Below are 26,561 nucleotides of genomic sequence, written 5' to 3'. Positions count from 1 at the left end.
GGTTTAGCTGCACAAACATCTGTCCTGTCACAGGAGGGGCACAGCACTGAGTGGGAGCTGCTGCACCCAGCAGTGCTGGCAGAGCCCAGGGTGGCACTTGGGACTGGCCTCTCCTGGGTGCAGTGCCTGGGGTGGCACCAGTGCCTCTGTTCTTACACTGACAGCTGGACCAGACTTAACTGCAAGGTGTTTGTTTACTTGAAAAATCTGGAGACTGCAAGATGCAAAGATAGAGACACTTCTCTAAATAGTGTTATTATTAGATAAGAAAAAGAGAAGGTGAAGTTTCTTGATAGGAGCAAATGTTTGTAGAAGTTGATTAACAGAAATTACTGTTATTTTAGTTATGCCTCAGTGTGGACTACTGTTCAGTACTGTCAGGTTGTTTGCCTTTATGTAGTTTTGAAAGGTTGTAAAGGCCTGAATTCTTGTCTGGAGTATTAGGGTTTTTCTTTTTTTCCTTTAAATGGTAATATCCCTTTTTAAGAGACATGATAATTGATGATTTAGTATGTGTTCTACTGTATTTCTTCAGCTACAACCTATGTAGGAGAAGCAAAAATGACCTTTCACCAGCTCCTAGAAGGCAACTGGAAAATCAAATGACTGATTAAAATGGGATGATGCTATTTAGCATTTAGCTCTTCCATCAGTCTGCCTGTGTGCAGAACAATTGAAGCTAATATGATCACAGTAGTTCTGAGTTGATCTCTGGTGGAATCCAGCACACCAGTATGTCTTATTTATGTCTTGTGTCCAGCTGGAATCTCTAAGCATGGTATAAAAATAATGACCTTACATGTGGGGATTTTTTTCTTTATCTCTTGCTTACAAGACATCTTGGTGTACTAAGTGCTGTAAAACAGCTAATACATGATTTCTGAAGATTTAGTATGAACTGTATTCTCCTTTCTCTCAGACCTTATAATCTTTTGTCCCCTTGCAGCAAAGGAATTCAGTACAGTTGGAGATCCTGCAGTAGCTTCTTCAATGTGTATTCAGGAGGGCAGGAGCATAAGCTCTGTTAGAACTTGTATAGTGGCATTAGAAAAAAATCAAAGCGTTCCTGAGCAGTGGTGTTCAAGATACCACAGGCTTCCTTGAATTTTTGAAGTAGGAAATAACTGTGGTAAGAGTTGTGGTATTAAACTTATTAATGGTAAACACTGGTTGAACTTCGTGGTACTGAAATTTTGCATGTGGGGGACAAAGTTCCATCCAAGTGGCTGCAATCTGTGGCTCAGCAGCATCAGGGCAGCTCTGTACATGTTACTGTGAAAGGAGAACTGGGGAGGCTGCTGAGTGGCAGCTGGAATGCTCTCAGGGGTAAGGGGCAGCAGGACCTCCCTCAGCCATGCATGAGAATAAAAAGTTCTTCTGCCTGCAGGTGTGTCTGGAGTACAGCAATTTTGCAAAGGGAAAAGGTGCAAAAGAGGAAGATGACTCTGAGAGGCGAAGGGGCACAGATAGAAGATGATGCTGAGTGGTTTGAATGCTTAAAGGATGTAAATTCCTGAAGTTAGAAGAAGGGGAAGCCTGGATCTTTTGGGTGACAATAGAGGTGATGCCAGAATTTGCATAGTGTGGGGTAACTGTGTACTGTGATAAAGGTGAGGGCAGGTCTGCAAGAAAACTTTCTGGAGTTAAGCTGGTGAGAGAGGGTTGTGTCACAACTTAGTTATAACCAGTTCTTCTGTTCTAGCCATACTAGAAGCCATTTCTTGTTACTCAGGCTTTGTGACACTCATGCTGATGATAACTGGCCTGTATAGTTCCAGAAGTAAGTAATTAATAACTCTTGGTGATTGGAATGTGTTGATAATTTGTTTCGTGTAACTGGACTTCTGCAGGAATTTGGACACATCAGATTCTGTGCTGGTAGTGAAGAGCATTGCAGAATCAGGTATTTTGTAAATCTTTCTCTTGAGCCCATGTGTGTAGCTGCTCTTGGGTAAAGCACTGCCAGCTTGAGTGTGTGTGTAATGTGTGCATTAAAGAGAACCCCTTGTGTCTGAGGGCTCCCAAACAACCGGCCTCTGACAACTGGCAAGCTGAGGGTATGAGCACACAGTGGGGTTTTGTGTGTGAGGAGCAGGATAGCTTCATCCTGCTGCTGTGAGGTGTAGTAATAAAAGCCTGCACATAGTCTCAGGTCTGCAGACGTGTACCCAGTAAGCAAGGCACTCAGTCTGCAGCAGTGCTGTGTGCTTTGCTCAGTTTTGAGTGTGGAGGATGTTTAACTTTAGTTTTTGCTGTTAACATTGGCAGAGCAATGCTCCTAAACTCCCTTAGGCTGGCCCTCCACGATAGTGTACATATTCAGAGACTGTGTGCTTCTCCAGAACAACCGACTTGCTATGCTGTTAATGGAGTCCTGTAGTGTTGAGTTGTGTTTGAGCAGCAGTTCAGTAACATTTGGTGGATTTTTAGTTTGGGTCTGGACAAAAGTGTGAGGAGTGTTTGGGGTTTTTTTCTGTGAATTTCCTTGAGTGGAGAGATTACATGCTGCATTAGGATGATGTGGAGAGTAAAATGCTGCTTCACAGTGATAAACAGTAATTATGTTTTGTCAGAATAGTGCATTTTTTTTTTCTTTTATGCTCCAAATTCATGCTTTAATTCTGTGTAGTTTAGTTCCACTGGACAAGTACCCTCCTGCCTTTTGCTTGGTATGGAGCGAGAATGAGGTTGTGACAGCTGATAAGAGAATCTGATAAGCCTGTTTTTCCCAGGGTTGTGTGCAATTTCATGTATGGGAATTGGCTGTTGGGACATTTTGCATAGATTAAGTAATTTGAAGAACAGCTGGCCATAAAAACTTGACCACAAGAAATGTAAGAATTATAATGCCACATTTGCATTCATGTTTGTGACCATTTGAAGTCATGTTCTGTGCCTTTTCCACTTTGGTTGTAGATGTTTTGGCTTCTTATCAGGTAGTGATGTTTTGAGCAGTGAGAGATGTGTGTGCCTGGACAGAGAGATATGGAAGTAAAACACTTAAGTATCTTCGATTATTCCACAATCTCTGAAGTTACTGGCCTTTTGGATGTGTCTGAAAGCAGCAGTTGCTGAAGTTCTCAGGATTTTTTTTTTCCTCAAAGTGTTATTTTCTGTCTTGGGTATATAAAAATTTTTAAGAAGTTAAAGATTCCTTAATAATTTCAAGAGAATTGTCAGCTTGGGTTGAACTGGAAATTAGTGCAGATGAAGAAGCAGATTACAAACTGCTTGGATTTTGGAATAATTTGTACACAAGTGAATTGCCATTGAAATACTGTCCCTTAGTTCTGTGGTGGTTGTCAGTGAAGATTGGCTCTTACAGATGCTGCTGGATCTGTATATTGCAAAAAGTGTTCCATGCTCTGAGTTGATTCAGATCCATGCTGTGGTCCCTGTGCACTCGTGCAGAAGGGGCTGGAGAAGGTGCAGTGTGAGAGCAGGACACGTGTGCCTGTGACACCTGATGTGACAGCAGGGCAGTGGCTTTGCTCTCTGAGGGTTTCTCCAGAACCATTCTGTGTGCTCACAACAAACGTTTCCTCCTGATTACTTTTGTGGTAGTCATCTGCAATTGGTACAACTTGTCTGTACAGAAACTGTATTTTTATTTGGGGCAATTTATGGCTGCAGAATGAATCTTACTGGCATCTATAGAGTTATGGTTTGTTATGGTCTTTCTGCTCCATGAGACACGTACCTTTGACCCTCTGGTCTCTAGCATGGCTGTGTTTAACAACGTGAACAATTCCAGAACAATGTCCTCTGCTACCCTTGCCTCCTTCCCTGGAGAGTGTGTGGGAGAGGCCAGCTGTGACCCCGTCAGTTGTGTGGGTTTAATGTGCTCCTGGAGGTTTTGGCTTCTGCAGCACTGAGCGTATTACAGAACTGACATAGAACAGGATTAGGGGATTCTTTCGCCTTCTCCTGCAAAGGTGCAGGGTGATTAAGCTCTTGCAATCCCAGGGATCCTACCAAAGGATGATGCTTCACTGGGATTGTCGTGTATAGGCTGTAGCTGTCAATACAGCCATTAAATTCGAGAGTAGAATTGCAGTAATTTGGGATGTTGTAGAGGGAGATGTGTATTTCAGACAGCTGAACTTGGTGCCTTAGTAAGTGCAGGATTTATAACAAGTGTTCTCACTGAACTGAGGCTGTCAGGCTTTAGGGAGGATGGAAGAAAAGTAAAGCAATACAGGCTGGCTTTTGGGCAAGTGAATAGCATGTTACATACAATTTTAAAATTCAAGTAAAAAGCAAGTTCCTCTTGTTTGGTAGTGATGTTTAAAATTCACTTTGCTTCCTTGCTACCACAGATACTAAACTTAATTTTAAACCCTCCATTGCAAACAGTTTTCTTATCTTTTAGAACTCGGGATCACTGACATATTTGATTCTTTAAGAAATGACAAGTTTTTTCATATCTAAAAGTGCAAATGTTTGAGTATTGTAGTGTTCAATGACTTGATCTACACAACACAGCAAATGGTGGTGTCTGAATATTTGAAAATAAAAATTTGGGGGGTTTAAGTCACAGGAGGTTTCTGGGAAATAGTTTGACTTGGATTCCTTTCAATGACAGTGATTCTTCATGATTTCTTCTTTCTTAGTTATTATAAAGGATTAGTTGAGAGGGCAGATGAAAATCTGCTGGTTTTTAAAGGTTCTTAAGCCTGTGGATTTCACTGGCACTTGAGCTGCTAGTAATAGAAAATGCTTGCTGCTTCTTAAGCTGCCTTTGGAAAATTTGGCCTCTAATAATGGGAAACAATCTGTCAGTTGTGTAATCACAACTAATGCTGTTTTAAGTAGCTGTAAGTACTAGTGTTTTATGGTCACCAAGCTAAACTTTAGCTTTAAGAATATCTTCTGAAATCCTGATATTTTTGTTAATATTAACTCTGTGGGTTTTTTCTCTAAAGGCAGCTTGATGCAGATGGAAAAATAAGTAGTGAATAATTGACTAACAATTGCAAATAACATGTACTAAAGTGTACCTAATTGTTGTTTTTTCTTCAGTATTGAATGTTCGTGTAGGATGTATATATGACTGCTAATAGAGATCTGATTCTGCTGTTTAATTAAATGGACAAAGTTGGAAAGCCATCTGTGATTTGTAATCAATTATTTGGCACGTGTTTATAGCTGCAAATGTATTCACCTTGAGAAGATTGTATTAGGCCTCTGAGATGTCTTGTTCCATTAGGATTTACTTCATTACCAAGATTTGGGTGAGCAAGAATGGTCTCTTTCCAGCCTTCTCTGAGTATTTAAGCAGGTTAAAAGACCTGCTTTTTTGTAAGTAAAGGAGGGTGAAGAAAAATTTTGGGACTGAGAAAATAATATTAGAAGGACTGTTAGGAAAATTCCTTAAGTTTTGGCTGTATCTGGTATGAAAAGAATAGAACTAGGTTCTGTCTGTGATGCGGATTTTGTGAAAACTAACAAACAGAAAAGAAACAAAACTGGTTCAAATTTATTCAGACAGTATGTTAAGGATTTTTAAAAGAAACCACCCCCACACTTTTTCCATCTAGTATTATTGGGAAATTAAAGAAAATTAAGAACTGTCACCATGTCATTATGATTTTAAATCATGATGCAGTAGCCCTGTCTTTAAATGTATGTTCCTGCCATTTAGGTGTGATAAAATGGCTCAGTTGTGTACAAGGAGAGATGAGTACTCTTTTGCCTTGTAGCAGACTGCAAGTACAGGTTGTTCTAATGTTAAGACTGAGAGGAAGATGTTTTGTTTTGATTTAGCAACATCACAATTCTAAAAGCATTGTAGTAATTTAGAAATGTCTCATTTAAAAGTCTCTTGCTGATGTCAAAATCGTGTCACTGTAGCTTTAGAAAGCAGGCTGAAGATTATATAACATGGCAAGGAAACGGCCTTATTGTTAAGGATGAGAAAGCTTAGATAGGATATACTTAGATGACAGATCCTGCCCAGGAAAAGCTGTCTTAATGTGTGTGTTCCTGGAATCTTCTGTCACATTTTGCTGCTTTATTTTTTTTTGTCCTTTGGTTAGCAAAATTAATAAATGTAAGTAGAGCTCTTACAGAGGATGTAATGGAATGTCTGAACAGTGAGATCCCGTGTGTATTCTTCTAACACAGTGGTTTTTCTAAATGATTTTGATCAGTTTTGAAATTGTTCCCATGGCAGGAGTGCAGGGCTTTATCCCCTTTGTATTTTGTGTGTTTATTAGCGGGCTAAATTCTTTCACCGCGTTCTGTCACAGAAGCGTTTGCGTTCACAAAGCTCCCAGTCTGTCCTGCTGCTGATACAAAGAGTCTCTAGAAGTGATGATGCCATGAATTGTAATTGTATGTGTGCTGCTGTAAACATCCTGCCTTTGTCCTGCCTGCAGGGAGGTGTGATGTCACTGTCCTGTCACTGCTGTGCCCACAGCTCTGCCTGGGCAATGAGCCCCTGCCTGCGCTTGTGGAGAGCAGCAAAAAGCAGCAGTTACATAAAACATCTCCAGTGCTGAGTATGGGGAGAGATGTGCAGCTGAGAGAGATTATGGAGACAAAACCACTGCAAGGCAGCTCTCTAATGAAAGACCCACAGTAATGGGGCTTTTTAGCCACTGACAATTAATAGCAAAATAACTGCTATTTTAGGGTTCCTCTCATGAAATGTCTTTGATAAGCCTGTGTTCCTTACATGGCACAACAGCTCAAACCCACCTCTTATCTCTGTAGCATGCAGATACAGAAAAAAAAGCTGCCTTAATTCTCTCAACAGAATTAGCTCATGTGAAGTTCAGTTGTTTGACCTTACAAGCCACAAGCTTAGCTGTAAGTTGCCTGCTGTGGTTATTACAAACTCATGAGCCTTTTTATATCTCAAGTTCAGAATGTTGGAAGTTCATGTGTGAATTCTGTATTTCAAAATATAGTGACTCATATCCGCGTGGAAATCAGCTGTTCCAAAAATATGGATTACTTACAGATCTAAAGAAACTTAATTCCATTTATATTTTTAATTAAATGAATATATTTATAAGTAAGTGTGAAGAATTAAGCGTGGCAACAAAACAGGTTTAATTGAATTTGTATTTTAATATTAATCATTTGTTGTGAAAAAGTTGGAATGTGTAATTAAGTAATTATTTGCCAGAAATCTAAAACTTGAAGTATTTTCTGATACAGCTGAGTAAACGTGCTTGCAGTGTTAAAGATGATCCTTTCTGAGAAGTGCGCTCTTTCATTCATGTTTCAAAAGCTCGATCAGGCTAAAAATTTGAATGGCTAATAATTTTTAGGACCTAGTCATTCATGTGTGCTGTACACTAATAATCCAGGCAGTATCGAGTCCTTGTAGGTTTTCTCACCTGTGGGAGGGCAGGGCAGGGCTTGTTTTCAGGGCACAAAATGGAGAGAGTGTAAACCATGAGTAAGAGCTGTCAGCGAGAGCAGGAGGCAGCAGCACGTTCAAGTAGCCACTGCAGTGTATTTAAACTCACAGTGGGATTGCTTGATCATCAGATCTGCACTGTCAGTCATGTCCCTGGCTGATGACAGACATGCTGCAAGTGTTTTGGACAGGCCCACAGACTGCAACAGATACTGGTTGCAATAAAGAGTGTCCTACTGTGGGGTTGTTCCTTAAATTCTTCAGGGGGAGAAATAAAATTGTCAGAAAAAAGGAATATAGACAGGGAAGAGTTGAGTTCCACTTTCTAAGCAGTCTTTGGATTCCAGATACAGTTTAGGAGAGAGGATTAGCAGGTGTTTGTCTTCTATAAATCTTTGCAATTAATAGCATAATTTTAGAAAAGGACTGGGCTAACATAATTTTAAAAATGCTTGATTAAAAAAAAAGCCAAAAATACCTTTTAACAGAATGGTGCATGCACGCACAGCCCAAATGTGACTCTTTCTGGGGAATATTTTTATTCTGTTGAGTCTGAGGATTTTAAAGAAATGGATGACTTGGTGAATCTTGAAGGGGATGTTGCTTGCTCTTTGTGTTTCTTGATGGGAATGTTGGTGTAATCTAAAGTCATGGTAGTAGTGTTTACCCCACTGCCTTTTTCTTAGCTTCATGAGCTGGACAGAGAAGTTTGGGTCTCAGGAGCAGCTGGGTGAAACAAGCATTCAGGCAGTGGGGCCACAGTTAGCAGAGATTCCCTTGTGCTGTTCCCCCTGCACATCTGGATCAGTGTGCAGTGGCAAAGGCTTGAGGTGAGAAGCCTTTGCTTCGGCACAAGTGCAGAAGACTTCACAGGTAGGCTGCATGTTATTAAAAATGAGCGAGATGTTATCAGTACAAAACCTGAAATATCTGTAATGAAGTTTAGCTCCTAAAAATAACAGTTTAGAAACCCAGTGATGATGGGGAATTCAGCCTTGTTTCTCCCACAGACATAGTGGTTAGTCTGTTAAGTGAAACTGAGGAGAAAATACACTCTTCTGAAGCACTGTGTTATGTAAAGGAGGAGGGTGATTAAACCACATTGGTAAGCCTGCCTTAGCTGTCAATCTTGGCAAGCTGGACTTTCCTGATAGGTCTTTGAGATGTTAGACCTTTGTTAATCAAGAATAGATATTCAAAGGTCTCTGCTTTGTGGGGGAACAGCACAAGGGAATCTCTGCTAACTGTGGCCCCACTGCCTGAATACTTGTTTCACCTGGCTGTTCTTGAGACCCAAACTTCTCTTTCCAACTCATGAATTTAAAAGAAAGGCAGTGGGGTAAACACTACTGCCATGACTTTAGATTACACCAACATTCCCAGAAATACAAAGAGCAAGTGAAGTATAGGATAGTGTGCTTTGAAGTGCAGCTGAAAGATGTCTTTTCATAAAGATACTGGGAATATCATGTATTCCTTTAAGGAATTTTTAGCTGTGATTTAGAAAAAAAAGAAAAAAATGTAAACTTGAGGGGATTGAACTTGTTAAAAAATAAGTTTATGTAGATGCTTCAGTTTACAGGTGGGATTTTAGACCTCTCTATCTAGAACTTCTCTGGAGTATGGTGTCAGTCTGTTTTGCCAAAGCTGGTGCCCTTTAGTCATATGGCTTCATTTATGGGGTTCAGCACTTCATACAGAAGGTCAGTTAGGAAATATGCTTTATTAAAAGCCAGTTCTGACATGCTTTCTTCATGTATTTTTCTCGTTTTCAAACCTTGCCTGTTAACTGTTGAAGAATGAAGCATAATTTATTGTCTCTGGAATGAGAAAGATGGGTTTTTTCCCTTTTCAACTGCAGTGAAGGAAATGAATGAAAATTCCCTCATTATTTTGTAAGACCCGGGGATATGAAGATAATATCTGGGTGATAAAACTGAGGTTCAGCAATTTGTCCTCAGCTACTAAAATTTAATTGAAAGAGTGAGAAGTGGAGAATGCCTTTAATAACTAAAGCAAAACAAGTAAAATCCACACACATCAATGATATGAAGGGACACTTACTGTTGAGTTGGAAGCTACATGGTATTTTCCATCCTCACAATTTTACCAAACCTGCATGAGGAGAAAAATTGAGTTGGTTTTTAGAATGTCTGAGCAAAAGCCAAGGGCTTGCTGTTTACCTTTCTGTAGCAGGGATACAGCTTTGGAAGGGCTGCATGCTCTGGCACCCGTGAGCAGCTGTGGGTCACATCTCTTCCATGGGTTCCATGTGCCCAAACCACGGCTTGTTGTGGAAAATGGAGCACACTTGTAATGCTGTGAGCTCATTTGTGTCACCTGGCTGTGTCCTGCCACCTCCTGCCAGTTGTGGGACTCTGGGTGGAATGGAGTTACTCTGTGAGCTCTCCTGGATTCAGGGTATTGCTTGAGAGATCTTCAACAGTGGAATGTCCTCAGTGAGCCTTGGTGGTACAAAGATAAAATGGCACATTTTATCTGTCAATAAACTGTGATCTACCAGTTAAACTGTCCTCCAGGGTAGGGCATTTAAGGTGCATTGCTTTTGGCTGAGGGTCGGTGCCTGAAGAGTTTCAATAATCCTGTTTGAGGAGGAAGTCTAAAGGCACCAACTTTTATCACTTTCATAACTTTCTTTGCAGGCAGCTGTGTTTTTATGAAAAATCAGCATCAATTTTATTCTTTGACATGTACTACTTGTGATTCCATTTTTTGCTAATTATTACCCATACATTCTTAAATTTATCCCTCCTGCCCTACCTGCCCCCAAGGTTTTAAACATTTCAACACTGTTTCTTATGTATATCCATCATCTGAGAGACAAAAATAGGTCGAAATACTAGAAGAACCAGTTGGCTGGATTTCTTTCAATATCTTTTGCATTAGCTAAAGATATGGTGTTAAAAGCTTCTGTGTTACCTGACGTAGAGTAAGATTAAAGGCAATATTAACACTGTTATGAAATTTTGGGGGTAAATTATTTTTAAAGCTTTGGGATTTTTTGCTTATTTGTTGGGTCTTGTGTTTTGTTTTTTGGTTTTTTTTAACAGGAATCTTACCCCTCTTCATCACCAATATGGTTTGTAGAATCAGATGACCCAAACCTGACTTCAGTCTTAGAGCGTTTAGAAGATATTAAGAAGAGCAATACTCTGGTGAGTGAAGTATTTTGGTTATTTTGGACATTTACTTGGGATTGTGGGCTTACTTGGCTTTGTTACGTTAACAAGCAGATCAGCTAGTTGAGTTTTAGGGTTATTTGGGGGATTTTATAAACACAGCTTTCTCTTCCAAAGAGCTTAGGAGCCAAAAGTAATCCAAAAGATTTGAGGCAAGAAGGAAAAGGTAACTTCTTTTAGAGAGTAAGGTTTCAGTCCCAGTAATTAGTGTGATGTTTTAATTATTTATGAAAATAATTAAACAGTGAAGTGGATGAAAGTGTTAAAACTGCTGAATAAGACAGCTGTTGTAGAGTTTTCTTTGCACAGAAAACTCTAGCAGAGGCAAAACTTTGTGCTCTTGAGAATCTATATTCTCCAAACCATGACTCTAATACCAAGAATTCTTGTTTTTTTTTAATCTTTTCCTTCTTTCAAGGGAAACTTGACCTGAGAGCTTCTGGTTCATCAGAAAGTTTCTTAGGTACTGATACATTTAAGCAGTGTTGTGACTTTGGACAATTGCTACTTAAAGGAAATCTTTGTGTACAGATTCCGATGGCTGTGTTGTATTTCAGAAAACTCAAGCATTGTATCTTACTTAAATGAGATCACTTTCATGTAGTGATGGGAGCTCAGAGGAAAGGCACATTAATATAAAAATTAATTTCTTAGTCTCTCTAGGAAACTGCCCTTGGAAATAAATTTCAGTACAAATGCAGTTTGTGCCTCAAAAAGGAGTATTGCAGCATACTGACAAAGTCAGGTGATCTTTATTAATAGATTATATTAACATTTTGTGTTTATTTTGGTGGACATGAATGTAATTCACACTAAACAATCAGAATACTACTTATTGCATGGATTATGTGCTTTGTATTTATCTGGTTTGGGAAAAATTGGGAATGTTCTTTCTTTGGAAAACCCACTACTTGTTATGTTTCTGGGATAATGTTTACCTAGGATACCCAGCCTTACATAAAAATGTACAAGTGTCCTTTTCTGAAGATAGTTTGCATCTGAAGATAGGTTGTGTTTGACTTCTAGCAAAAATAATTAGGAAACTAATAAAAGTGAGTCTTTATGGGCCTTGCCATAATTAAAAATAATTGTAAAGGGACATTAGGGCTTTCATGCATTTTGTTGGATCTGATTGCACAACGTGTACATCTCTGTATTTTCTACTTCAACCTATGATTTGACTGAACTACATTCAGAAGAATATTATAAATCTTAGTCTTTAAGCTTTGCCTGGAAAGGGGCAGTAGCAGAAAATCTGGCTAAATGAGCTTTTTGCTTAAAGACACTTTCAGAAGATTGTGCAGCTTGAAGCTGGTGTGGCTGATATTCAGCCTAAAGGTTCTGAACAAGGTATTTATTTCCTGTGTGCAGCTGCCTGCAAGAGGCTGCAAAGCTTTGTTGTAAACATGCATGGGACTCGCTGTGCTGAATTGCATATGCACACAGACTGCTTATGAAGCTGGTAGGAAAACAGCTTCTGCTATCAAGATTGTACTTGCCCATGTAAAAAAGCTGCTGGGTTGCTGTAATAGACACCTGTGATGGCCCATTGGTTTCTCAGGAATCCACCCTGCTTTGTGCTGTGCCAAAGTGAAGGCAGATGGGAGTGGTTGAGGAAACAAGTACTTGCACTACAGAATCTGATTTCTTTCTTTGCTCCAAAGACATGGCTTATGACTTTTTAATTTGTTTTTTTTTTTTCTCCTTCAACTCTTCCCCATAGAACTCCGTCCCTTTCAGTGGCATGGAGCACTCACACAGAGACTTTGCAGCAAACTAAGAAGGGATAGAGGACTACAAACCCAAAGGCTTCTTATTTATCACAGTCTCATAAAAATTCACTTAGTTTTAGTTAGAATAATCTAGAATGTTTCAAACTAGCTTTCATTTAATTTACTGCAGGTAAAGGATCATTAGTGCCGTGTTGCTCTAAATTCAGAGTTACTGGAGCAGTCAGATTTTGAATGGAAGGAGGCATAGGACTCTTCCAGGAGCTCAGCTGTGCTAAAAGCAGTGCTAGCACATGTACCCTGGTTTAGCCTTTGGTATTCTACTGCCCTTTCTACCTGCTTTGTAACATGGGACATGTGTCAGCTGTTGGGAAACTGAAGAATATGCTCTTCAGGCATAAATGTTTGACATGTGGAAGCCTTGTCATTTGACATGGTAACACAAAAACTGATTTATGATGTTGAAATCCTACATGTGTTTCCTAGAAAATCTCTGTGGGTCTGGAACTGTGGTAGTTATCTTGCCACCAGCATGTTGCTTTTACTATGAAAATTTGTCAAAACACTAAAAATGTTGAAAGGTTATTAAAAATATATAATCTTGGATATCATCAGGTTTGGACTGCTTAGCTGCTTGGTTGTCGATGTTGGGCAAGTTTCAGTCAGCAGATAAAGAGGCTACAGAGTTCTTTCAGCCCCTAGTCTTCTGAATTTCCTTCTGAAAATCAGCCATGCTTTAGATTTCTGAAGTATGAAACTGCCATCTGCCTTCTAGCGGCTCTGCTATGCAAAAGAGAAATCTTACTGTGCTTTCCCTTGTTCTGTTTAATATGATGGAAGTTACATGATGTGAGTCTGAAGCCTCAAACCTTATTTCATGAGATATTAACTATAACTCTACACTATTTGGAGGTTTGCTTTTTAAAGAGAATAGGGAAATGGGCTGAAATTCAGAGGCAGCTTTAATTCTCACACTCCAGACCTTAAATTTGCATGAAAGATGTCAAAAGTAAGTACACAATTCCTGGCATAAGTATGTTTACAGCTTGGGTAAGCTGCTGTCTTGAAATACACTGCTTCTGTGCTAATATTTTAGATTAATCCCACATGGAGGCATTTCAGGGAAGAATGTTGTCTCTTGCAAACTCCCAGTGTGGCAGCAGCTCTTTCTGCAGTGGGAGTTGAAGAGACAAAATGCAGGACTCAGCTTTGCTTTAGCCTGAAGCTGCCCAGGGCTGCTGAGTGTGGGGAAGGCCAGGCTAGGTACTGTCACTGGTACCTGATAACCAAGTAGTGCCACACTCCAAGTGACAATTACTGCTTCCCTCTGTTTCCATTTAAATCCTTCTTCAGCACTTTCTCGGTGGTAGGCTAAGATTTATTGATGCATTTATTTTTGTATAGATATTGTGGGTGTAGGTAGAGACACACAGAATAATTAAGTCTTTTTATGCTTAAACTGTACTTCTTAATTCATTTTTCTTCATAATCAGGAAACAGGGTGCTTCATAGTGAGCCCAGCAGGATATTAATACCATCAAAGGTATCCTAAAATTGTTAATGCTTTCATACTACATTAGGAAGAAATCTTCATACATAAAAAAGCCTCCTAGTGTAGGCTAGGAATTTTTCAGAAAAAATTGTTTTAAACTGTTTTTGGATGTGCAGGACATTAAGATAGGAAACACAATTCCAAGAGGTGTTTGTGTTCTGAACCAGCATTATGATGTCCAAAAGAACCACCAACTTCTCCGAACTCCCGAAGCATTAAAAATTATGGAGGCTGTGTATTCTACTGGTGTAATTTTTGTTATTTTGATATTAATTATAATAATTTTAACAAATTTAGAAATGTGTTGTGTTTGGTCACTTGTGCAACCTATTGACATCACTCCTTTACCCTGTGGGTTAGGAGTTCTGGTTGCTGTTGACTTTGTGCTCTAAGCAATTTGTGTTCCAGAGCACCCACTGCTGTGTGATAGCTCACTTCAGTAGCCTCCAAGTGTGTGTGTGTGTAAAGCATTCATTTTACATTAGTCAAGCCTGTGAAGTTACCCTGGAAATGCATTTAAATTATTAATACATGACAGAAATCTGCTCTCCCTTTTGATAGTCTGTTCATGTACATACCAACACATACCAGATCTTGCTTAGAGCACAGGGCTGGATCAGATGTCTTCCAGACGTGACTTTCAGCTCAAATTACCCTGTGATTTTTCATACAGATGAGCAGAGGATGAGGGATAAGAGTGATGGTGATCCATGACAGAAAGATCAATGGTATTAAATTAATTCCTGTGGAAGAAAAATGTAGCAATAAGGAAGAAGGGTGGAAAGGTTGTACAGACAGGATCTTGCTCTGCCACCACCTTTGCAAATTGTAGACACTGATTGCAAATAAAGCAGCTGGTCTGTAGAAATGAGCTGCAGTATGAGTTCCATTAAGCTAACCCTGCAGTGTAGAATCCTTCCAAGGAAGGAGATCCCTGCTCTCAGCAGGTCTCTGCCTTCCCCTTCATGATGAAATGGTGCTTGTATGCTGAAGCACGCCAGAATTGATCTGCCACAAGGCTGATGAGCTGCCACAGAGTAGAGTGATCTGTGGTGCAGTGAAAATGAGAAGGTGAAGAGCTGCTGGAGGCCCTTGTCAGGCACAGCTGTAACTCAGCCCAGGCTGTGCCAGCACCTTGTTTTGAGGGTGCTCCTGTTCCTTGCTTGTGATGGTGTGCTCAGAAGCAAGGGAAGCTTACAGTGTGGCAGGTCCTGGCTGCAAAAATTCCTTCTGAATTCCAGTTCAGCTGACAGGACTATTTGTGGGGAGGGGGGGGAGTGAAGGAAGCAGGGCAGGAAGCAATTCTTAACTTTCCAGTCATTACTGTTTCTCTGTCAAGGCACATCTAATACTATATTCATCTTCTTTTCCAAGGCCAGTGCTAATTGACCAGCCCAATGGTGGCAGTCTTCCCTCACTGCTTAGATTTATTTTTGTATGATTCACAGAAGATTTAAACAAATTATTTGCTCTGTGAGAAAAATTACAGCTCCTGGAATTGTATGGTTCATGCTCCAGCTCTCCATGAGGCAATGTTTGTGCAGAGAAAAAGTTTCTCAACAAAATGCATAGCAATGCAATTCTAAGTATCTTGCACATACTGAAAATAATAGTTCTAGGACCTGTGGTTTTATCTGGCAACTAACTTTTTGATTGATTAACCTGATTCCTGTCTGCTGAAAGATTTCATGATGTTCTGGATACCTGGGAAGCTTCAAACAAGTGTAGAGTCTTGATGCTGATGAGAAACATGATTGTTACAGAAGGGTTTTTGCCAAAACCTATCATGTCTCATGTATATACTCCTAAGAAATGTGGTGCTGGTGCCCCAGTCCTTTAGGTGATATCTGCTTTATTTTTGAGTTAGGTTGATTATCTGCTTTATTTTGGGGTTGGGTTGGCTATCATGAATGATGCAGAAACAGCAGACTTGGTGTGATATTGTTCTAATGCAGGCTGGTACCTCAGTTCATGGCCTCAGATGGATAAATAACATTCCTATGAAGCACAATGTGGAATTCTGCTGTAGAAGGGAAAAGCACTGAAGCTTTCAGATAACATAAGGGCAACATTTTCCTAGCACTGCTAGTGGTTAGGGCTTGGAAATGAGCTCTTAACCCTGGACAGACTGAATTTTTCACTTCCATTGGGATAAGGTGAGAGCATCTAAACTGGCCAATAGCAAGGCTTTAGACAAGTACTTTAGATTGTGTGTGCAGAAATGACTGTCTTGCATGCTGCTCTTGACAAGTGGCAGGACAAATTCTCCTTGGTTTTGGGAAGAAAAGTCCATAAATGGCTGTATGATTTCTGCAAGCTTCATCTAGGTTAGTATTTTGCAAATCATGAGATGTTGGCCCTTTTACAAGTAGATTTTGCGGTCCTTTTTTGTTTTCCTGACATAGCTGTGCAAAGACCTTGGAAAGGTAGGAAATGCAGCAGTATCTCATGTCTTGGCCTTAGCTAGGAATCTGAGGCTGTCTAGTGAAAGTGAAGAGCTGTAGAAATCACCTTCATTAGTGTGATGACCAAAGAGCAAACTTAATGTTTGTTTTTGCAGAAGTAAATTATTTTCTGCCTTACATTAGTGAGTGTGAGGTGGTGCATAGTTTGCAGCTAATAGAGCACAATCAGTGGAACAGGTTGGAAACACAGATCAGAGATAGTAACAGATTGTGCCTCACCCTGACACAAGATACAGCAAGCAGAGTGCCTGGGCTCCAGCTCAGAACCCTCCTGGCTCCTGGGACTTGGACAGGGTTGGTGCTGCTTCTGCTGCCTCCCTGGTGTGCCCTGTGAAGGAATTCAGGGTATGGGAAACCAGACTGTTCCTCCTTGGTTATTTAAGCTGGGAAATGGGAGTGGGCCATTTTGTCTCATGGAATGTGACCATTTCCTTATTCAATAGTGATGTGTGGCTCAGACACCTATGCTTGGAATAGATGATGCTGTCAGACCAAAAATGGTTTTTCTGCTCATGGCTTTCTCCTTATACATAGGAAGATGAATGGGAGTCATTGCTAACTTGCCATGTCCTTGAGTTTCTGTTGTGGAGACTTTACTACAAAGATTGCAGAGGAAATTTTATTCCAGCCTTAGCAGATTTAAAGGCTGTACACTGACTTTAAGTTCAATATCAATGTGTGAAGAAAATTCTAAATATACTTCTCTGTGCTTTGGTTTAAATGAACTTATCCATGTGTTTTTGTTGTTTTTAGCTTCTTCAGCAGCTGAAGCGATTAATATGTGACCTCTGCAGATTATATAATCTTCCTCAGCATCCAGATGTTGAAATGTTAGATCAGCCATTGCCAGCTGGACAGGTAAATCAAAAAGCTGGGGACACCTTCTTATGCCCATAAAGGAGTTGGTTTTTTAACTCCAAGAAACAAGACAATGGGAAAGATTGAACCCTGTGTAAACCAGAACTGAGATATGAAGCACTTTCGGATTATGGTGTCTTCAGTGTGAATTTTATTTGCAAAATCCTTTTAATAGTGGTGTGATCATATTACACAATTCCCTTTGAAGTCTCTGTGTCACTGCAAGGTGTGTATGTGACACCAGTGGTGTCAAGTTTAATTCCCTCCTAAACACTATTCAAGCCAATCTCTGTGCACTTGGAGTGCTTCCCAAAGTTACTTTTTCTGAAATATTTGGCTCTTTGTTGAAGAGTATGTGTTTCACAGTATGCACTTGGATGAACTACTGTTGATGTTTTCCTTCTTCAATCCCTTGCAGAGACATGGGATATCCAGGCCATATGTTAACTTTGGGAAGGGAGGTGCCTTGCTTATTTCTTGTGCACTTGAAAAATTAAGAATTGTGAAGGCCTGAGGTAGTCTTCTTAGCCAAAATGTTTTGTATTGTGTTGAAAACAGAACTGGTAACTGACAGTAGCTGTTCTTTTCTGTTTTTTAATAAGATTATGGGATCTTCTTTTTTTTGTACACATTAAGATGACAGGATTGCTAAAATACTCCTTTAGAGTAACAGATGCTTTCCTGAGGTGACAGTGCTATAGTAATGACAAATGACTTGCTTAATTTTTGGTCACATGCCAGATTGTAATCCTATAGGTCCTTTCTCTGAGCCACCCCCTCAGCAGTGCAGCTGTAAGGCAATGGGCTGTGCTGTTAGGGTGTAGCTGTGTGAAGGGTCTCACATGTGCTGTGGAACTCAAAACAAGCTCATGGAAAGTGAGTCTGAGTCTGAGCAGAGACTCATCTGGTCCCATAGATTGTCTAGAGCAGTGTCATTACTTCTTTACCAAAGGAAGAGTGAGCAGAGGACAAGCATATCGGAATACTCCTGAGTATTTCTGCAGCTCAGAGTTCTGAGCTTGGAGTGGTATCCTGAAAGAGAGTCATAAAAATTAATAGAGTTGTGTTGATATTTCCTCAAACAGGCTAATAGCAATGGCTACATGATGATACTAGTGGCTGCATGGAAGTTCCAGGTAGTGAGAAAAAGAATCCATTAAGTTCTAGAGGTCTAAAGTTAATTGAGTTTTTATCTTTCTAGGGGTGTAGCTTGTAGATGGATTCTAGTCAGAGCCATGATCTGATTTCTTGCTTAAGGGATGATGGGTTGTAACCCACTTGATGTTTGTTGCATTTGACAGTGTCTCAGAATAGGATGTTCCTTATCTGAATTTAAAGCTTCTACTTAAAACTTAATTGGAATTAATTGAGACATTCTATTAATTTTGCTTCGTGAAAAAGCTTCTTCACTGTCATATACCAGGAAAGCATCTTTATGCATCTTACCCTTATCTGCAAAGGACTGAAGTTTGACATGTCACTTTTGCATTTACTGCTTCTCTTTGAGAGTAGACTTGATGATTTTGAAAGCAAAAAGTGTATGCAAAACTTATGCAGAACTTTCATTGTTGTATTGCAGAATGGAACAACAGAAGAAGTTACATCAGAGGAGGAGGAAGAAGATGATATGGGTGAAGTATGTCTATAAATGAGATTGTTGTCCTAATCTAGTAGAATTTTGTAATTTTGCTCTGCAATGTCTGGCTAATAATTAAATCAAACTGTAGCATGTAACCTCCCTGGAGTTCAACAGAAAAGATAATTAAAATTTGGATGTTTACCTGAATGTCAGCTTTCCCTTCAACCAGAAACCTAGTGAAATTTTCTTCTTAAACCTAGATCTCAGCTCTGAGGTACTTGGATACAGAGAATTGGACATCTGTTTGTGCTTTAGTCAAACAATACATAGCATTGTTTGCCAAATCAGTAAGTTTTTGCATTGTTAACTCCTATTTCAAGCAGCATGTGAACTGGCTCTGATATAGTTGGAAGTGCCTCCCAAACTAAAGCAGACTTGCTAAGAGTAAATCAGTTTGCTGACTCATTAAATGGGTGAGCAAGTTTTTGACTGTAATAAATTGAAGGGACTGGAAGGACATTGAGGCAGACACACTAAACTTTAATGTCCATGTCTGGCAACATGGGGCTCTCTTTATTGAGCTTTTTAGTTGTAAGAATCACCCTTTTTGCTTGCATCTGCTACATGTTAGAATAGCTCCAAGATTGTTGCTTTCTACACTACTACAGACTGCCTTAGTATAGTAGAACTGTTCTGACTACTTCAAATTTAGATTTTTAATTAAGATTTAGTAAGAATGAACAACTCTCTCTGAATAAATGATCTTGCTTTAGAAAATATCAATGCTACCAAGTTCTTAAATTAATTTGTAGCAGCCTTTCTTTTGCCATATTTAGCCTGATCCAGACTACATCTGCTGGAGCTGGTGTTTCTGTAAAGGTGCTGTGTCCCATGTCCTGCTGGCACAAGGCTCTGATTGCTTGCAGACTGCTAGAGTAGCCTTTTGCATTCTGTTTGGGTTACTTTCTAAAAAAGAGAAGTGATCTGCCATCATTTATCAGCTGTCAGGGGTCATTGTGTGTGGCAGTGATATCTGTAACCTGTAATCTAGTCCCAGTTCTACATGGAGAAGCAGTTTTCAATTCCTCAGCTCTGTCATTGGAGAAACATGAGCATTTTGAAGAATACTCGGTCTGAAGTCTGTTACAGCTGAAGGAAACAGTGTTGTCAGATGCACCAGGTGTATTTCTTGTTACATAGGACATCCTTGAGTGTGGGTTTTCCTGCCATGCAAACTGATGGTGCATGGAGAGCAGCCCCAGGTGTGCCAGAGCTCTGCACACTGGAGTGTATCTGGTGGTTGTGTAACCAAAATCTGCTGGTGTGGCTGCTACAGTGCTTCCTTTTTCGTGTCAAGGTGTTTACATGCTTCCCCTCCTCTCCACAGCCAGCATTTGAATCACCTTCAGACAGTTGTCTGAAGCTCAGGATGCTTCTCTGCCACAAAGATAAGCCCATCTCAGGATACAGAGTGGAGGGGTTTTAGTGCCTTGGTCTGGAACATAGAACTGAAGTGTTGGCTTGGGTGATCAGAATGCTTGACCACAGAATTTTGTCTTATGTCCCAATTCCAAACTTACTGCATCTAATCTCTAGCTGAAATGTTAGCCTTGAATAAAATACACATAGTTTTCTAATATTTAACTTTCTTGAAGGGTTGCTGTAGCCCTGCCAGATAGGTTAATCACAGCTTGTGAAGAGTGCAGTATAGCTAGGATTCTAATTGCAGAAGGGCCTTTTAGAAACATCTTGGAGCTACCCTATCTTGGGGTAATTTTGGATTCTCTAGTCCAGTTTGCTGCCTACTTCAGTGAGCTTATTCTCTACAATCTTTATCTTCTTGCACAGGTAATACTTGTTTCTGTGACCAGAAACATGTTGTGAATTTGGGTTTCATTTGTATTATGAAGGTTCCCTATACTTCCAGTGGTTATGTTGGCTGAGGGTGAAGTTGGAACAAAATAGAAATGGGATCCAACAATCACAAATGCATAGTGCTGTGCAGTATGTGAGTGTATCCCACATGCCTTTGGAGAGGGTTTCATTGAATGAAGAGCACAGGACAGTTATTTACAACTAACTTCTCTCTCTCTCGTAGGACATTGAAGATCTGGATCACTATGATATGAAGGAGGAGGAACCAGTTGATGGGAAGAAATCTGAGGATGAAGGCATTGAAAAAGAGAACCTTGCAATCTTAGAAAAAATCAGAAAAAATCAAAGGCAAGATCACTTAAATGTGAGTTAATGATTCCATGCTATGTCTTTGCAATACTTCTGACTTGAAAATGGAGATGATTTTCTGCAAAGAAAGCCCGCTCCTATACACCTAGACATAAATTAGCCTGTAGCTGACTTTTTACCTGCTCATCTCCAGAGGTATCCAGGGGTTATCCCTTTATTTCTTGCTTGGTGCCTTTGTTACAAGCATTAGTTTTCCTTGCAGAATCAGCAGAATGCCTCCAGGCTTTGAGCTTGACTTTTGTTGCTGAACCCTTATTTAAGTAAAAAAACTAAAGCCATAATTAAAAGTGTGTTAAAAGTCATGGGTGACTTAAAATACTCAGCAAACCTGTGCTTTAAATCCATTTTATGCATGAGTTTATTTTTCAGTGGTAGCTGTGCCACCTGGAAGTTACTGAAGGGTGGTGGATTGTTGTGCAGCTTTTTTATTGCCATGCATAAAGTAAAGGGCCTTCAGCAGCTCTGCAGCTTTGTTGTCAGTTTTCTGTGTGATCTTATCAGCAGGCAGTTGTAGAAAAAGTCCTTGTTCTCCAGAGGCTTAGAAACATTCTGTCCCAAGTGCCAGGCTCCAGAGAGGCTTCTGCTTCTCAGAGGTGCATGTAGGAGGGTGTGATGATGTCATACAGCCTTAATTCTATTTACCCTGACTCCTAAAGAAATCAAAGTGTTTCTTTCATAGAGGCTTAAAATGTATAAACCATGAAATTTAATATTTCTGTTTATGATCTGCTTCATCCACAAGATTTTAGTTTTAACACCTAAACCTGATTGGCATTTCAGGGTTTGAAAGCAGGTAAACATAAGGTCCCCAACTGCTTTGGCTGTATAGTCAAGTCCTGTTCTGAGACTTGAGTAACCATAAGCACAACAGTCACTTACTGGTTTTGTTTAAACTTGAATGTTCACAGTTTGAGACGATGCCTAGTGAGGTTTTGTGTGTTTCTGTATGTATAACTCAAACTCCTAATAGTAAGGAGTCTTTAATTGTAAAAGAAAATATAACCTCTTGCAGCCTGAAAGGCATGGCCTGCTTTACAATCATGTAAAATGTGGTAGAAGAGAAAAAAAGGTTTTTGTGGTGTCAGCATTCTTCCTTGGTGCAGAAAGCCTCTTAAAACTGCAGATTTTCTTTTGCTATCTATTCTTTTCCTATTTGGCCAATACTGCCTTTCCTTTTGCTTTTTCCCTCCACATTTAGTGGAGTTGAAATGAACACTGCTGGTTTTCTGTTTGACAACAGCAGATTCAACTTACATAATAGCTGTTTCTCATGCCAGGACACTCTCGTTGATGCTGGTGCATAAACAAGGTCAGCTGAGTGCAGGGAACAGGGTATTCAGCTGCTGCTGAGGAACTGTGGTATTTTTGTGGGTCACCAGAAATAGCTGTGCTGCTGAAATAATTTCTCCAAGGACTTGTGGAAGTTTACTCCTAGGTGCTGGAGAACCAAAAGCTGTAGCTGTGCTACTGACCTAGGAAAGAGCTATCCCAGGAGCACTTTATTGGTCCTCCATGCTGCCAAACCAGGGGGCTTCTGATAGAATGTGTTAACCATGCTCTAAGAGCAGTTACTTGCTGAGTGTCCTAACACAAAGGAAAATCTAAATCTGTACAGCCCTCACGACTATGTTTCTTAGAGGACTCTGAGTTTCACAAACCTGAATGCGGTGGCTAAATTGGTCTGGTTTTTTAACCCTTTTGAGATACTTTGTTTCCTCAGCAGAGGCCAGTAAAACAAACCCATGCCATTTACATGCTGCTCGTTAGAAATGGGAATGTGCAGCATAAAACAGGGCTTTGACTGGTGCCCAGTGCAGCCAGAAGACTTTTCATTTCCTTTCCATGTTCTTTGGCCCAGGTCCATGGGCTGTCCTCTCTCCCCTTGGCTGCAGTGCTCAAGGCTCCTTCATGGGAAAGCATGCACTGCCACTGTCATTTATTCCTGATAGGTTAAAGACATTTTTCTGCTTCTCAAGATGCTGTCATAGGAGTTTTTAGGGTTTATGTGTGTTGTACAAGTTAAGAATGTGTATTTACTATTTTTGTAAATGAGTTCTGTCTTTGGCAGTATCCTTAATCCCTTTCTTCTTGCTGGCATCAGAAAATAAATTTGGCTTTTGGTACAGTATGTAACTTGGAGCAAGAATTAATCATCCTCTTAACATTGTAATAACTTTAAAGAACCACTTGCTTACCTGTATTTAAAATAGGTCTTTGAACTGGAATCATTAACTTCAAATATTTAACAACTTGCTGCTGCTTGCTTTTCAGAGGTCTCTCCCCACATAGTCATTTCAGAGACTAATGCCTTTCTTATTTAGATAATGCTATTAGCTTTTCCTGTTTCATGCTGAGGAGTTTAAGCACTTCCCTTCAAAAGTCTCCAATGTCTGTACTTTCATCTTCAGATTTTATGAAATCTAAGGTGTCATTTCTATTTTTAGTCTAATCCTTGAAGGAAGTATGAAACTACTTGAACTTCTAGGAGTGATTGTGCTTCTGCTCAAAAATGGAGAATGTTCAGTAACAAATGGAACTTATGTTCTTTAGCTCTTTTTGAGTTACTTTAGATTTCAGTTTATTATCTTGGTGGAGTTTACATGTTTTGTTTCAGCAAGTGATTTTTGGTCTTGTGGCTAAATCTCCTGAAATTTATTGAGTGAAGAGGTTTCCTGTTGCATTCTGATGTGTTCACAGTATTTTTCTGATCAGGCAGAAAACAATCAGATCTTTGGATAAAAAACTGCAGTGAGCTGCACCTCCTATCCCCTATAACTTGGGGGGAGAGCAGGCAGTGGGTGCATTTTGAGGGTTGGAAGGGGAAAAGAAACCCCTGATGTCTCTGTGCCTTAGTACAGCAGGGCAGTGGCAAGTGCTGGTCCCACTGCCCCACGAGGTTCCTGTTTCCAACAGTGGCTCATCCTTGAGGGGAGAGTTTGAGAGCAGGACAGGCTTGTAGTGGTGCATCTTGTGAATATTTTTCATGTCCAGCAGTTTTGGCTGTGAGAATTCCTGCATCAGGTATTTCTGTTATGTGCAGCTCTCAGCAGCTGGCATGTTGTCACATAGATGTTTGCCTCTTGCAGCAGGGATTTCTCCAGCTTACCTGCTCATTGCTCTGGAGAGCCACAGTGTAGTACAGGACAGGATGATTAAGTGAGACTTTTTGTGCCTCTTTGATTACTTATTAGAAAAAAATAGTCACTTGGGTCTGGTCCTGCAGCTCATTTAACTACTTCAGATAAAATGGCTTTGCCTTCCTGCTCTTGGCATCAGCCCCATGTGACAGATACCCATCAGATCCCATGATTGACCACTTATGTCTGAGGCAGTTGCAACTATAAATCTTACTGTCACAATTTGAGAAATGGGAACTTTATCTCCCTTGGAGTGTCAAGTCCCACTTTTCCAGAAGGATACTGTTATTTATATCTGGGTTCAGTCTTTGAAATTATAACTTACATGTACTGAGTTATGGAAAAAGTTTTTAATTTTAGTATCACTGTAGTCAAAACTGACCTCGGTGCTCTGTATGGTGCAGTGGTGGGATGCAAGTTGTGCTCTCTTCTAATCTGCACTTTACAGTGGCTCCAAATCCCACAAGTGACACAGAATGAGGACAGCTTCAGAGCACTGGTGTTTGCCATTAGGCTTACCATCAGGTTTAGCTGTTACCTTCCTCTTCAAGTTCCTCCAAGGGTAGTTCAGAGCACATAAAATAAGCCCCTGTGCTAAACTCCTTAAGTTAAGCTTGCTATCCTCTTTCTCCTGATTGTAGATGACTGGTTTACAGTCCATCGATTCTTTAGAGCAGCAAGTGTAACTATGTTTAGTGCTGCTATATAAGGAGTGAGCAGCCCAGCCAGAAACCCCTGGGGGGAAAAGGGTGAAGACAAAGACAAAGTGTGTTGGGGCTTGCTTACACACACTACAGCTAACTCCTTTAATACCACCTCATTTATCAGCTGTTATAATGGAAGTCAGGGGGATGTGGGTGTGTTAAGCTTTGGTTTTTAAATGTCTCCAGTACAGAAGATACTTAAATTTTCATTTGCCCAGATGAACTTCCAACATTATAGAAATTCAGTAGTTTAATTGGATGGAAATAGAGATGCCATGAGAGAGGTAGTTTTCCACAGGATGTCTTTGACCATCTAATTTGTTCTTAAATTGCCTATATTTATAGGTTGACAATCCGTGGAAAGTGTATGAAAATTCCTTCTTTTAGTAAGAAGTGCAGTGGAAGGGGCAAGGATCTGCACAGCTCTGCTCAGAAGAAAGCCAAAGTCTTGACACTTGTCTATGAAATGTCTTTCCTCCAGACTCCACTTATTGATGAGTCCTAATCTTAATGCTCACAGAGCACAGCAACTATGCAAAGAATGGTGATTAACACTGCTGTGTTAATTGGTGAAGTGTAATGCTTCCTTTTTCAGCTAATCTGTAAATAGTTGGCATAAATAGTAGTAATATGCAGATATTGCATATAAACAACCTTTTTCCATAAAATTTCATGTATTCGGTGTTTGAGAAATCCCTTCTTTGTCTGATACTGCTCTATAGAGAGGAGCACAGTAAGTAGAGAAATTACTTGTCTGAAGCCTTGTTTGAATGTAGCTTTTGTTTAATCAAATGAAAGGAGTTGCCTGTTATTTGCATGTTTAATTACAAGGTTCATCCTTCATACCGGTCTGTTAAGAAAAACTAGTGGAATTTCAGAAATCTGCATAATTAAATCCAAAGGTGTATGAAAATGAATTGCCTTGAAAGAAAAGTCTAAGTGTATTATTTGATACTATTAGACAGAGAAGACAGAGGACTATGTGAAGGCTTTACCATCTACTAACTGTTACTGATACTTAATTTTTATTAAGAAGTAATTAGTTCCTACAATTAAGACCTTGTAGAATATAAAACATCACTGTGGACTTCAGGCAAACAGGGAGGATGTTTTGGGTATTAGGTAATGGTCACAGCTGCTTCGTATTCTTCCAGAAATAGTTTTGACACTTGTGTCCAAAAAGGATATGTTTATAGGTGTTCATGGTGTCTGGAAGGAAACTGAAAAAATAAGAATCTCTGAATTTTTAGATGGAGTTAAAAAGCAGCCTCATCAACTTACTTGTTTAGTACTTGATAGAGACTGGCTGAATTATCCTAGGTGGGTCTTTTTTATTTGGTAGTGGGGCAGTTTTATTGTTTGTCATGCTTTCTTCCCCCAGCCGTGCTTATGAGCTCCATATGTTAGCCTGTGTTTCAGTGGCAGTGACTGAAGTGCAGGAGCAGAAGGGAACTGCCAAGGTCCAATGGAACAATCTGCCTTTGGGAACAGACTGATGGTGGAAGCCCAAGTGTCACAGGGTCAGGGTTGGGGTGGTAACTACCTTAGCTCTTTTGGAGTCCTTGTTCCTATTCTGTATTTTAAATCTTATAATGCTAACTTTTATCTCTCTGTTTTTCAAAACTCTTGAACCTAAAGGGGTATTTTGGGTGGGATAAGCAGAGTAATCACATATAGGAAAATTGGTTTGAGTTTTTCTCTCACTTTGAGGTGCTGAGAA

At 39.9% G+C, this 26,561-nt stretch overlaps 1 protein-coding gene across 1 annotated transcript in view; it reads left to right on the top strand.

Annotated features, from left to right (window-relative positions):
* The window catches only part of UBE2Q2 (ubiquitin conjugating enzyme E2 Q2), a 45,975-nt gene that overhangs the window by 5,525 nt on the left and 13,889 nt on the right, over nucleotides 1-26,561 (top strand). Inside the window, exons 2-5 of the mRNA XM_058811798.1 lie at nucleotides 10,444-10,548; nucleotides 17,073-17,177; nucleotides 18,757-18,813; nucleotides 20,855-20,995. Coding sequence (XP_058667781.1) covers nucleotides 10,444-10,548; nucleotides 17,073-17,177; nucleotides 18,757-18,813; nucleotides 20,855-20,995 — 408 coding nt within the window. The remainder of the gene's footprint in view (nucleotides 1-10,443; nucleotides 10,549-17,072; nucleotides 17,178-18,756; nucleotides 18,814-20,854; nucleotides 20,996-26,561) is intronic.

The sequence above is a fragment of the Ammospiza caudacuta genome, chromosome 10 (genome assembly GCF_027887145.1).
Source record: "Ammospiza caudacuta isolate bAmmCau1 chromosome 10, bAmmCau1.pri, whole genome shotgun sequence".
NCBI lineage: Eukaryota > Metazoa > Chordata > Aves > Passeriformes > Passerellidae > Ammospiza > Ammospiza caudacuta.
Note: the sequence above shows the minus strand (reverse complement) of the source record. Positions and strands in the feature narration are given on the sequence as shown.